The 13,415-nt window shown below is 45.1% G+C and overlaps 1 protein-coding gene across 2 annotated transcripts in view; it reads right to left on the bottom strand.

The window, feature by feature from the left end:
- LOC121550017 (EMILIN-2-like) overlaps positions 1-5,996 on the bottom strand; it is a 30,162-nt gene extending 24,166 nt beyond the window's left edge. For both annotated transcript variants that reach the window (XM_041862076.1, XM_041862077.1), the window contains exons 1-4: positions 5,722-5,996; positions 5,158-5,283; positions 3,028-3,215; positions 776-2,794 (exon numbers count right to left, since the gene is read on the bottom strand). In XM_041862076.1, the coding sequence (XP_041718010.1) occupies positions 776-2,794; positions 3,028-3,215; positions 5,158-5,283; positions 5,722-5,879 (2,491 nt within the window). In that variant the 5' untranslated portion in view covers positions 5,880-5,996. The remainder of the gene's footprint in view (positions 1-775; positions 2,795-3,027; positions 3,216-5,157; positions 5,284-5,721) is intronic.
- Between the last annotated feature and the right edge of the window lie 7,419 nt (positions 5,997-13,415).

Genomic DNA, 13,415 nt, shown 5'->3' with positions numbered 1-13,415 from the left:
CTCATATGTAAAATGTATGCACGCATGACTGTAAGTCGCTTTGGATAAAAGTGTCTGCTAAATGGCATATACACTGAGTGTATAAAACATTAGGAACACCTATTTCCATAACATAGACTGACCAGGTGAAAGCTATGATCCCTTATTGATGTCACTTGTTAAATCCACTTCAATCAGTGTAGATGAAGGGGAGGAGACAGGTTAAAGAAGGATTTTTAAGCCTTGCGACAATTGAGACATGGATTGTGTATGTGTGCCATTCAGAAGGTGAATGGGCAAGACAAAATATTGAATTGCCTTTGAACGCGGTATGGTAGTAGGTGCCAGGCGCACCGGTTTGAGTGTGTCAAACTGCAACGCTGCTGGGTTTTTCACGCTCAACAGTTTCATGGTCCACCACCCAAAAGACATCCAGCCAACTTGACACAACTGTGGGAAGCATTGGAGTCAACATGAGCCAGCATCCCTGTGGAACGCTTTCAACACCTTGTAGTCCATGCCCGACGAATTGAGGCTGTTCTGAGGGCAAAAGGAGGTGCAACTCAATATTAGGAAGGTGTTCCTAATGTTTTGTACACTCCATGTATATTATTATTATTATTATTATTATTATTATTATTATTATTATTACATACTGTAATGTAACCAGTGGGAAACTAACTTAGCAGGAGAGAGCCATCGCAGGGGAGCTGTAGGTTTAAGAACATATGGAGTATTGGAATAATCATGCACATTTTAAGCAAGCAAAGTTGTCAATCTCAATGTCAAGTCTTACCAGTGTTCTCAGGACTGGTGGTCAGATGATGTAGGTCCTGGGTGATGCCTGAGAAGTGGTCCTGGAGGTTCTGGTATGTTCTCTTCAATCCTCTGATGTCCGTGGTGTGGGCTTGCAATGTGCCGTTGATCCGGCTGATGCAGTTCCACAGGCCGGTCACATGCTTGTTCAGCCCCTCCTTGATCCTGTGCAGGCTGCTGGAGATGGGCTCCAGCCTACCGCACACGTTCTCCAAGCTGGTAACCCGGCTGTCCACGCTGGCAACGTCCAGAGCTACGCCCTCGGTCCTGTTCCTGCAGTGGTCTGCCTCAGCCCTCACCTCCCGGCCCAGCTCCTCCAGCCTGGCCCTTGGCTTCTCTCTCTGGGCCAGGTGGAGCTCTAGCAGGTCCCTGGCCTCATGGGCCGGCCCTGCACTTCTTAGGCAACAGGTGTTCAGTTGCTGGAGCTGCAGGGACTGCTGGCTGAGAGAGAGACCCAGGGCCGACAGAGAGCCCTCCTGCTCTCCCATACGTCCACTAAGAGCTCCTAGCGCTTCTTCCACGCCTATAAGACTGGCACTGTGGTTCAGAAGCTGCCCCTGGAGCTCCAGGGACTGCTGGCTGAGAGAGAGACCCAAGGCTGACAGAGAGCCCTCCTGTCCTCCCATACGTCCTTTAAGAGCTCCCAGCTCTTCCTGCACATCTGTAAGACTGGCAGTATGGTTCAGGAGCTGCCCTTGGACAAAATCTTCCATGTCTCCAAGACTAGCTGAGTGCTCATTGATGCTAGACTCCATTGTGTCCAGGCTGGTTCTGTAGACCTGGAGGTTCTGTTGAATGCTCTCTATGGCCGGATGGTCAGACTTGCACTCCGTAGAGCACAGATGTTCTAGGGCATTTAGTCTGTCCTCCAGAGCCTGAACACTGGTTTTGTGAGAGGCCACCTCACTCTGCAGTGCCTCTAGCCCAGTCTGAGCCCCAGATACGGGGCTGCTTATCTCCACCAGTAGAGTGGTGACTTGGTCCTCCATGGAGCTCATCCTGTCCTCCATAGCCTTCTTCAGGTCTGCGGCCCCCTCCGCCCCCTCTCTCCTCAGCTTCTCCTCCAGGAAGAGGCTGTGCACCTCCACACTCCTCTCCGAACTGTTCTGACGGGCCTCCAGCTCTTCCACACGGGGCAGGAGTGGGTCAGGCTTGGACTTCTTCTCTAGGCTGGACTGGAGGCTCAGCTGGGCCTCAGTGACCCGGAACAGCTCCTTCCGCAGCTCCTCCACCCCTGAAGAGGTTCCGTCTTCCCTCTGTGAATTAGGCAGCTGGTTCTTGAGGTCCTGGATCTCCTTGCGGAGGTCCATCTCTTTGGACTCGAGGAGCTCGGTCAGGCTAAGGTAGCTGTTCTCCTGGCCCTCACACTGCTCCTGCACCGACAGCATCTTATAGTCACAAGAGTTCTTCAGGTCCGCCATCTTGATCTCCATGCCCTCCATCATCTCGTTCTTCAGGGCGTGGAACTTTGTGTCCACGTAGGCGCGCAGTGTCGCATCATTGGCCGGAGGAGCGGGAGGGGGTGTGGCCGGGCTGGCCTCCATTAGCAGGCGGAGCTGTCCGTCATAGTGGTTGACTCTGACCTGGAGGTCGTCCAGTACCTTGCTCTTGGTGTTAATGGTGTCGGTGAGGTGGTTGATCTTGCTCGTGAACTTGTCCATGTCCACCGTGTTGTACTCCTTTTCCAGGGAAAGACCCTGCAGCAGCATGCTCTGCTGCTCCCCACGCACGCTGTCTGGCTGCTGCAAGATGTTGAGCAGCGTGACCAGCATCTTGCTGGCGTCCTCCTGCAGGTCCACTCTCAGGTTGGCTGACAGGCTGGTCATGGCTGCCTGCATGTCTAGAACCTGCTGGGACAGACGCTGTACCTCCTCCTCCAGCGGCTGTGTTGTCTGTTTCCCTCCCTGGCCCCCCACCGGCCCTTGGCCTGTCTGACCTCCTGGCTGCCTCCCTGCCCCCCAGGGGTGGCCACTCTGACCCCATGCCTGCTGCCCCGGACCTACAGGGGGGTTATCAGATGGTTAGGATAAATCCTATTTTCATCTAGGATATGTACATCTAATTGTGGGTGTAATCTATGTTTTACATGATTACATTAGTAGAGTAGTGCAAAACATTCCTAAACGAATCATATGAGAAAACAAGCATACTAGTCATGTATGGGCTCTATATAGGGTTTAGGGTCAGGTATCTGTCTCTACAAGGTGAGGTAGGTTTAAGCAACTCTCCTACCCTGTGTCTCTGGGACGTGACCAGGGGCAGGCGGCAGGGTGGGCCGAGGCCCCAGCACTGTCTGATGGGATGGGATGCCTTTCAGGTCTTTGCAGTCATGACCCTGGTGCCCTGGACAGCACCTCCACTCCAGCTCGGTCACCAGCTTATAGCTAACCTTATACATGGGGCGGAATTGGGTCCGATACCTGGGAAAAATAAAGATGATGGTTAGAAAGAGATGACCTAAAGGTGCATTCACATTTTCTACATTGGGGAGATCGTTTTGACTTAACTTGACTGGCAATCCTCACGAATTAGCAATGGTAATGATATTCATATTTTAAAACAGATTTAATCAATCTAACCATGAAGGACATCGGGAACAGCTCAAAGGAAAGACTTCAACCAAGACATACTCTAGCAATTATGATCACAACATAAAACCCCCTCAATGTTATTCTACAGTGACCTTCTGCTTTAAAGTTTCAATGGGCCTTTATGTTAATGAAATGTGAACAATGCTTTGTCGAGCAATAAAGATCTGTTTATTTATGACAACAAACTCCAAATGGGCTAGCTAGCCAGTCACACTCCTAATGAATCATGCACTCCTTTTAACGCTGCCTCATATTTTCCACCATTCACACCCAGTCAAATGTGGAACCACGCATCGTCACTGGCCCCAGGATATTATCTCAGAGCTGGCTGCTTGTTGCCCAACATGATGTTCAATCATAACACACATGAAAGCAGCCAACCCAAGGAGAAATGTGTCAGATGCCTCTGATGTTGCACAGGGGGGCTGGGAGTAACAGTGCCATGCGTGCCAGGACAAGCAGTTGCTTATTTACAGTTTAGGAAGATAAAGGGCCTATTCTTCTCAGCTGCACAATCCTTTATCCCCCCCCTTATCTACCATAAAGCTCAATGGCTCGTGGACATTTTACTTGTCGCAGACACTGACAAATAGACCATAAAGAATCAATCAATCAAATTCACTTGTCTCATAAACGTCTAAATCACCCAGAGATGATCTGTCGTAAATATTGAATAATCTGATGATCGGAAGGAGTGAAGACAGATTACAGAGGATGACGGGACAAGTAGGGGCCTATGTCCTAGGTTTATCACTACACACTATCCCAGTTAGTGACCCAACTGACCTAACAGTGGGTGCAAAGATCACAGAGACATACCCTCTGCTGCTGTAGTGCAGTGATAAACTTGCTGATGGCAATCATGAATACAATAGCCTACATTAACAGCTGACTAGTTATTTTCTTTGCTGAGATTTACACAGGTTTAGTTGGAATGCCAATAAACAATGCAATCATGTAACAGTGTTTTGAATACTATTTCTTAGAGACAGTCTCAGGCAGAGGATGGGACCAACCATGGATCCTCAACACTAGAGAGAAATAGTAATGGCATCTTTTTGTAGACACCAACTCCGCCATGATTCGTTAGACAAAGCCTATGAGGAAAATGAAAGGTGTTTTTGTAGGGTTTTTGAATAAATGCCGAAAATGAGGTATGTGGTAAACACAGGCTTAGATCTTATACGTTTTGTTCTATGAAATAATCTTAATCAGCTAATGTCCATTTTTTATTTTATTTGAAGAAGTTGTAAAACAAAAAAGCACATAAAGGCTTCATAATTCATGACTGCTATTATCTCACAGAACAAAACATATAAGATCTCCTGAGCCTGTGTTAACCTCAGACCTTATTTTCGGTGTTAATTCCAAAACCATATTATTTCCCCATTCATTGTTCCATAGGGATGTCTGAATGAACCAGAGGTAACTCATTTCCGGGTTTTAAGACTACACGCTGGCTAGCTCTATTGTTTGATACATATGGAAATCTTATGAACGTTCGAAATTATTGCTGCGTTCACGTGCTAGTCGGAATTCCGAAACTCGAAAATGTCCGACTTACTAACTGGTAGAAGTTATACGCGTGCTGCATTCAACCAGTTAGCATGTCGGAAATTACAGAGTTTCCTAGTTCCGACTAACACTTGAATGCGGCATAAGTGTTCAAAGTCGTCATACTTGAATGATGTTGAGTCACTACTGTAACACCGCTCTTTAGACCAATAAAAATAGCAGCACTCCACCCTTTCGAGCGTCTTGGGGCACTTACATCACTTGTTGCGCGCAGTTGGGCTGATGTTTCGGGCATGGCGCGGACTCCGGCAGCACAAAGCTCTCCGTGCCTCCAACGACCGCACAGCTCACGTTCTTGTGCACAACGTATGCGCACCAGTTTCTGGAAAAGCATTAAATGTGTCACACAAAATGACAATGACGAAAAAATGCCGCCTATTCTATAGAAATTAATCCTTGAAGTCGAATAATCTAAATAATTCTGTAGCCTACCATACATATTTGTTGATTTCATTATTTTATGAGATTGCAGCGAAATTGTACATTACCATTTTTATTCCATTCAAAAAAAAAAAGTAAAAAATAACATAGGCTATATGTGTAGGCCTATAAGAATTTGATTTTTTTGTTCAAATGTCGATGCCAAAAACAAAAACTATATCTAATTCAGTATGGGCCTACAGCGAAAGAGGCATCAGAAATAATTAAAATAAGTATACTCTAGACAATTAAGACAATAATAACCATAAATGATCAGTCAAAACTACACACAAAATTATCAAATTATACATGGCCAAACGTTTATGAAAAATGGACTCACTTATTCCTCTGTCTTTGTTCTGAGCCAGAGTATGCGCTTCCCTGGAACATGTTATACCCCTGGTTATACCGGGACGGCGTTCCATAGATCAATGGAAAGGTGAGCAATAAGGGAAATAATGCCCTTTTTAGGATGAATCCGGTGGGAAGGCAATTCATTTTTATACAACGAAAAAAAAAAAGTAGACAAATGTTAAAAATGTATATCAAGACGTTTTGTTCCCTCTCCCAGCAGCAGCTCGAAAGGCTGACAATGCAAACTTCCTTCCAGGGTGCCTGTAGAAGTGACGTTTGGGGCAAAGCGGCGACCCCCCCACCATAGCAAAATGCGCTCCAAGCTGAACAGCCATCATTTTTTCCCAGTTTCCTCACTTTTGTCATCTGCTTTAATTTGTTCTGACGCCATATGTCCACCAGATGCACATGCGTTTTGCCATATGTTGTTTTTGCAGGATGTCTAGCCCGTATTTTCCGTACATGTGCTTCACATGGCTGCAGAACGGTGTGCAGCATGAAGATAATCTTCGCCCTGTTCGACCAAAGCTAATAATTAAAACAAATGAAAGTTACTCTCCTATCTACCTACTGGTTTCATAGGCTGGCAGAGATACCAACAGACTGGCGTGCACAAGGTCGCATTACAACAATTCATCTAGTTTGTTTCTATTCTTCTGTCAAATTAATCTCTAGCAACATCAAATCATTGAACTGTTTTTTCCCCATATAGAGTACTGATTTCAAATCACTAGCTTGCCCTGCAAGATGGCATGCTAAATTACACACAGAACAGTTCTGTGTGTATTCATTTTGCATGCCATTCTGTTGGCTGGTCTGTACTACCCAAGTGTGGTAATGATGAATTGTCCCAGCGTCATTCTTATAGGAGACAAATGCCCAGTCATTCAGCCGGTATCTTCTCATCTCTAACTACACAATAGTCATTATCATTTTGGCCTCTGTATGGTGTCACCCCCATGGGGATCTTTATGAACTTGTGCATATATCACCACATGGTAATGCAATGCACTAATTGAAAATATTGTAAGGCATGAAGTACACAGAACGCACTGCAGCCTAGAGCGCATCCCAAACCTAGCGCTGCGGACTGCTCCATTGACAATGAATTACTTCCGCCAGAACGCAAAGGGTTTGATTCATCTGGTGGACATGAAGCTTGAGCTCATGTCCCCCGCTTTCTTGAGAACTCGAATTGAGGTGACCGCATGCATGCAACTCGTGACAAAAAGTCGCCAAAGGAAGTGGAACACATTCAGGTCTTTGAAGATGGGCTTCTAGCAATGATCTATCATCTTCTACTGGTATCAGGGCTGACTTAACTTGGGGGGCCCAAAACCAAAAATAAAAACAATTGTAATAAATATATATATATATATATACACACACTGCTCAAAAAAATAAAGGGAACACTAAAATACACATCCTAGATCTGAATGAATGAAATAATCTTATGAAATACTTTTTTCTTTACATAGTTGAATGTGCTGACAACAAAATCACACAAAAATGATCAATGGAAATCAAATTTATCAACCCATGGAGGTCTGGATTTGGAGTCACCCTCCAAATTAAAGTGGAAAACCACACTACAGGCTGATCCAACTTTGATGTAATGTCCTTAAAACAGGTCAAAATGAGGCTCAGTAGTGTGTGTGGCCTCCACGTGCCTGTATGACCTCCCTACAACGCCTGGGCATGCTCCTGATGAGGTGGCGGATGGTCTCCTGAGGGATCTCCTCCCAGACCTGGACTAAAGCATCCGCCAACTCCTGGACAGTCTGTGGTGCAACGTGGCGTTGGTGGATGGAGCGAGACATGATGTCCCAGATGTGCTCAATTGGATTCAGGTCTGGGGAACGGGCGGTCCATAGCATCAATGCCTTCCTCTTGCAGGAACTGCTGACACACTCCAGCCACATGAGGTCTAGCATTGTCTTGCATTAGGAGGAACCCAGGGCCAAACGCACCAGCATATGGTCTCACAAGGGGTCTGAGGATCTCATCTCGGTACCTAATGGCAGTCAGGCTACCTCTGGCGAGCACATGGAGGGCTGTGCGGCCCCCCAAAGAAATGCCACCCCACACCATGACTGACCCACCGCCAAACCGGTCATGCTGGAGGATGTTGCAGGCAGCAGAACGTTCTCCACGGCATCTCCAGACTCTGTCACGTCTGTCACATGTGCTCAGTGTGAACCTGCTTTCATCTGTGAAGAGCACAGGGCGCCAGTGGCGAATTTGCCAATCTTGGTGTTCTCTGGCAAATGCCAAACGTCCTGCACGGAGTTGGGCTGTAAGCACAACCCCCACCTGTGGACGTCGGGCCCTCATACCACCCTCATGGAATCTGTTTCTGACCGTTTGAGCAGACACATGCACATTTGTGGCCTGCTGGAGGTCATTTTGCAGGGCTCTGGCAGTGCTCCTCCTGCTCCTCCTTGCACAAAGGCGGAGGTAGCAGTCCTGCTGCTGGGTTGTTGCCCTCCCTACGGCCTCCTCCACGTCTCCTGATGTACTGGCCTGTCTCCTGGTAGCGCCTCCATGCTCTGGACACTACGCTGACAGACACAGCAAACCTTCTTGCCACAGCTCGCATTGATGTGCCATCCTGGATGAGCTGCACTACCTGAGCCACTTGTGTGGGTTGTAGACTCCGTCTCATGCTACCACTAGAGTGAAAGCACTGCCAGCATTCAAAAGTGACCAAAACATCAGCCAGGAAGCATAGGAACTGAGAAGTGGTCTGTGGTCACCACCTGCAAAACCAGTCCTTTATTGGGGGTGTCTTGCTAATTGCCTATAATTTCCACCTGTTGTCTATTCCACTTGCACAACAGCATGTGCAATTTATTGTCAATCAGTGTTGCTTCATAAGTGGACAGTTTGATTTCACAGAAGTGTGATTGACTTGGAGTTACATTGTGTTGTTTAAGTGTTCCCTTTATTTTTTTGAGCAGTGTATATACACACACACAGTACCAGTCAAAAGTTTGGACACACCTACTCCTTCAAGGGTTTTTCTTTATTTATTTTTTTACTATTTTCTACATTGTAGAATAATAGTGAAGACATCAAAACTATAAAATAATACATATGGAATCATGTAGTAACCAAAAAAGGGTTACACATATCAACATATATTTTATATTTGAGATTCTTCAAATGGCCACCCTTTGCCTTGATGACAGCTTTTCACACTCTTGGCATTCTCTCATCCAGCTTCACCAGGAATGCTTTTCCAACAGTCTTGAAGGAGTTCCCTCATATGCTGAGCACTAGTTGGCTGCTTTTCCTTCACTCTGCGGCCCGACTCATCCCAAACCATCTCAATTGGGTTGAGGTCGGGGGATTGTGGAGGCCAGGTCATCTGATGCAGCACTCCATCACTCTCCTTCTTTGTAAAATAGCCCTTACACAGCCTGCAGGTGTGATGGGTCATTGTCCTGTTGAAAAACAAATGATAGTCCCACTAAGCCCAAACCAGATGGGATGGTGTATCACTGTAGAATTATGTGGCAGCCATGTTGGTTAAGTGTGCCTTGAATTCTAAATAAATCACAGACAGTGTCACCAGCAAAGCACCCCCACACCATAACACCTCCTCCTCCATGCTTTACGGTGGGAACTACACATGTGGAGATCATCCGTTCACCCACACCGCGTCTCACAAAGACACAGCGGTTTGAACCAAAAATCTCAAATTTGGACTCCAGACCAAATTGTTCTAATGTCCAATGCTCGTGTTTCTTGGCCCAAGCAGGTCTCTTCTTATTATTGGTGTCCTTTAGCAGTGGTTTCTTTGCAGCAATTCGACCATGAAGGCCTGATTCACACATTCTCCTCTGAACAGTTGATGTTGAGATGTGTCTGTTACTTGAATTCTGTGAAGCATTTATTTGGCCTGCAATTTTTGAGGCTGGTAACTCTAATTAACTTATCTTCTGTAGCAGAGGTAACTCTGGGTCTTCCATTCCTGTGGCGGTCCTCATGAGAGCCAGTTTCACCATAGCGCTTGATGGTGTTTGCGACTGCACTTGAAGAAAGGTTCAAAGTTCTTGACATTTTCCATATTGACTGAGCTTCATGTCTTAAAGTAATGATGGACTGCCATTTCTCTTTACTTATTTGAACTGTTCTTGTCATAATATGGACCAAATAGGGCTATAATATGTATACCCCCCCTACCTTGTCACAACACAACTGATTGGCTCAAACACATTAAGAAGGAAAGAAATTCCACAAATTACCTTTTAAGAAGGCACACCTGTTAACCTGATAGAGCTTGAGAGGATCTGCAGAGAAGAATGGGATAAACTCCCCAAATACACGTGTGCCAAGCTTGTAGTGTCATACCCAAGAAGTCTCAAGGCTGTTATCACTGCCAATGGTGCTTCAACAAAGTACTGAGTAAAGGGTCTGAATACTTATGTAAATGTGACATTTCAGTTTTTTGTTGTTGTAATAAATTAGCAAACATTTCAAAAAACCTGTTCTTGCTTTGTCATTATGGGGTATTGTGTGTAGATTGAGGGGGGAAAAACTATTGTTATCAATTTTAAAATAAGGCTGTAACGAAACAAAATGTGGAAAAAGTTAACTTTCCGAATGCACTGTATGTGTATATATATATATTTTTAACAAATCGATACTTGGAGTCAAAGTATCGATATAAATCATCGTCCAAAATAATATTGAGATATGTACCTATCAATTCCTATCAAGCTATCAAGCTCCATTTTGCTCCAGAAAAAAACCCTGCATTTCATTTCCTGTTGCAAAACACTAATGAATACAACCCTGGTAACATGCTGAATGGAAAGTGGACCTAAAATACACATACTCTGGGACAATTGACACATCCTCTTACTCAACCCTAACGGGTTGAAATGGTGCTTTGGCAGACGGACACTGCCTCTCCCTCTATTTTACATTAGTTTCCTGAGACGGGAGCGTCTGTCCTATGTTTTTCATTAGCCAACTGCTGAGAAACCTGGAGGCTGAACTAGTGCACACAGGTCCCACGAGCTGCAGGTCCAAGTATGACAACATTCTCGCGGTGCTTGGTTTGGCCTAACAAGAACATGATGCTATTTAGTGCTTTTGGAGACATCAAAATGTATTTTGCACTTTTGGAATTCAGTAAATTATTTATTGTATTTATTTATTTTTTATTTTACATTTATTTAACTAGGCATGTCAGTTCACAACAAATTCTTATTTACAATGACGGCCTACTAAAAGCATTCAAATGTAAGAGCATGGAACACCAAACAGAACACTGGATTGAACTTCAGATTTGGGAAATATATTAACTGAACTGGAAGAAGACATGCCAAGTTCGTGATGGGGAAATAAAGTGTAGTTGTGTATATGTGTATTTCTTCTGCTTTGGAAGACTTGGGTTTTCATACCTCCAGAGTCAGAGTCTGAAAATACCTGGCAGCGGACAACCAGTTTGGGTTGAACTGTGACGTTTCCTGCTTCGTCATGGACCTCCACATCAAAGCTAACAGAGGTTCCATTCTCCACAGTGATTGGAGTCTCGTTTCACTTTGAGTGAATGGGTTACCTGTAAAATGATTCACATTCAGCTGACACACTACTATGGAATGTCCTTCACATGTACAGTGCTGCTTGTAAAACACTGTTTAGGCTACACATGTTTTTATAAGGCCTAAATGCTGGCTGATGTATTTTTCCATCCCATGTTGTCACCCTAAGTAGCCCTCCAGCCACAGCTGGACAGCATCTGCAACACCAGGGCAATAATTTACTTAAAAGCCCTTGTCAGGATCTACTGTACCCACAACCCCCATTAAATAGGATTTTTCTTATTATTGCAGAGCAGCAGACCCTCCAATTTATTGCTGTAAATCACTAGTTATTATTTAATATATAACTTCTTTTTTTTTTAAAGCAAAATGGTCAATTCATAGTTTACCAAGTAAACACGTGTTTTCCTCTGAATATCCAGTTGGACACAAGAGTATATATTTTAATTTGTGACTTCTTCAACATAAAATCAATCACTTTACCAGGGAGAAGGCTGATCTTCAGAGTCTGCAAGTGTGTTTGAGGCCAGGCAGGACCACTTTCATGTTGTGCATCTGCGGAGAGACAATATTACCAAACATTAGTCGGGGATGTAATTTGAGAGAGCTTTCAGTTATCTGTCTCTTTGCGGTTCATCTGGAAAGAGGTAAAGTGAGAGCCCTGCAGCCTTGGAAACCAGTGTCTCTGACCTTGCTCTGGTAGTTGTGCACCACCCCCCTGGCTCTGACATACTGGATGGTGAAAGTGGTCCCACTAGTGGCCACCCACTCATAACTCACTTCCAGGGCACTGAAACACAGTAACAACCACCAGCTAAACAAGGAGGGGCTGAAAATGTCTGTCACCATGAATCACCTGAGACTCAGGGGCTGAGCCCTGCAGGGAAGAGTTACCCGATTTCTTCATCCCGCCTGCACCTTTTCATACCGCACCCATACAAGACTCCAGCTATGCATTACATTTTTTTATTATACATTTAATATCATTTAGCAGACGCTCTTATCCAGAGCGACTTACAGGAGCAATTAGGGTTAAGTGCCTTGCTTAAGGGCACATCGACAGATTTTTCACCTAGTCGGCTCGGGGATAGAACCAGCGACCTTTCGGTTACTGGCACAACGCTCTTACCCACTAAGCTACCTGCCGCATTTGGTTTGCTAACTTGCTAGCTAAGTGGCTAGATGTCAATATCAAGCTTCTTTGTTACAGCAGAGACATTCAATCCCCTCCTGGGTCAAGATCCCTGTTGCCTAAATAGTTTAGTGCATAAAAAAAAAATGGCCCCTTGTGTGCATATTCGCCAATACAGTATACCCCGGTATGGTACAGAAATAGTATGACTATGAAAATCTGGATACCGCCCAACCCTAGTAACCATTTCAACTATTTTTGTGTGTAACCTACCTGCATTCCAGAAAGGGCTTGAGGTTGGGAGGGGGACGAGCAGGGTGACTGTATTCATCCACCAGCTCCAGTGGGATTTTAAAAGGCACCCCCACATGGAGCAAGGCGTTCACTGTACCCACCACAAACCTCTCTGCTCTGCCCTATGGGAAAGGAGAGACAGTGAGAGAGGGAGAAAAGAGATGGGTCTTAGGAGATGAATCTGATTGTTACTGGAGAGGGCCAATGCATTATTGTGTTGCAGTCTGATTTCACAAAGATAGTTACCAGCAATGTTTCCTCCTTTTTATTCCGGCACAGAGCAAATTTCAGGTTGTGAGCAGAAACTTAAATTTTGCGAGCATTCCTGCATGTGTTACCTGTGAACACGGAGGCTGTACCTACTTTAAAAAAGGTCAAATTCAGCCGTTTTAATCTCCATATCAAATCATTTTGATCAAATCGATATTATAACCGCGATTGATAATAGACAGTACTGTGCAGCCGTCTTCATCGACCTGGCCAAGGCTTTCGACTCTGTCAACCACCGCATTCTTATTGGCAGACTAAATAGCCTTGGTTTCTCAAATGACTGCCTCGCCTGGTTCACCAACTACTTCTCAGATAGAGTTCAGTGTGTCAAATCGGAGGGCCTGTTGTCTGGACCTATGGCAGTCTCTATGGGGGTGCCACAGGGTTCAATTCTTGGGCCGACACTTTTCTCCGTGTATATCAATGATG

This window comes from Coregonus clupeaformis, chromosome 34 (genome assembly GCF_020615455.1).
Source record: "Coregonus clupeaformis isolate EN_2021a chromosome 34, ASM2061545v1, whole genome shotgun sequence".
In the NCBI taxonomy this organism is placed as follows: domain Eukaryota; kingdom Metazoa; phylum Chordata; class Actinopteri; order Salmoniformes; family Salmonidae; genus Coregonus; species Coregonus clupeaformis.
This window is presented reverse-complemented; position numbering and strand designations above follow the sequence as displayed.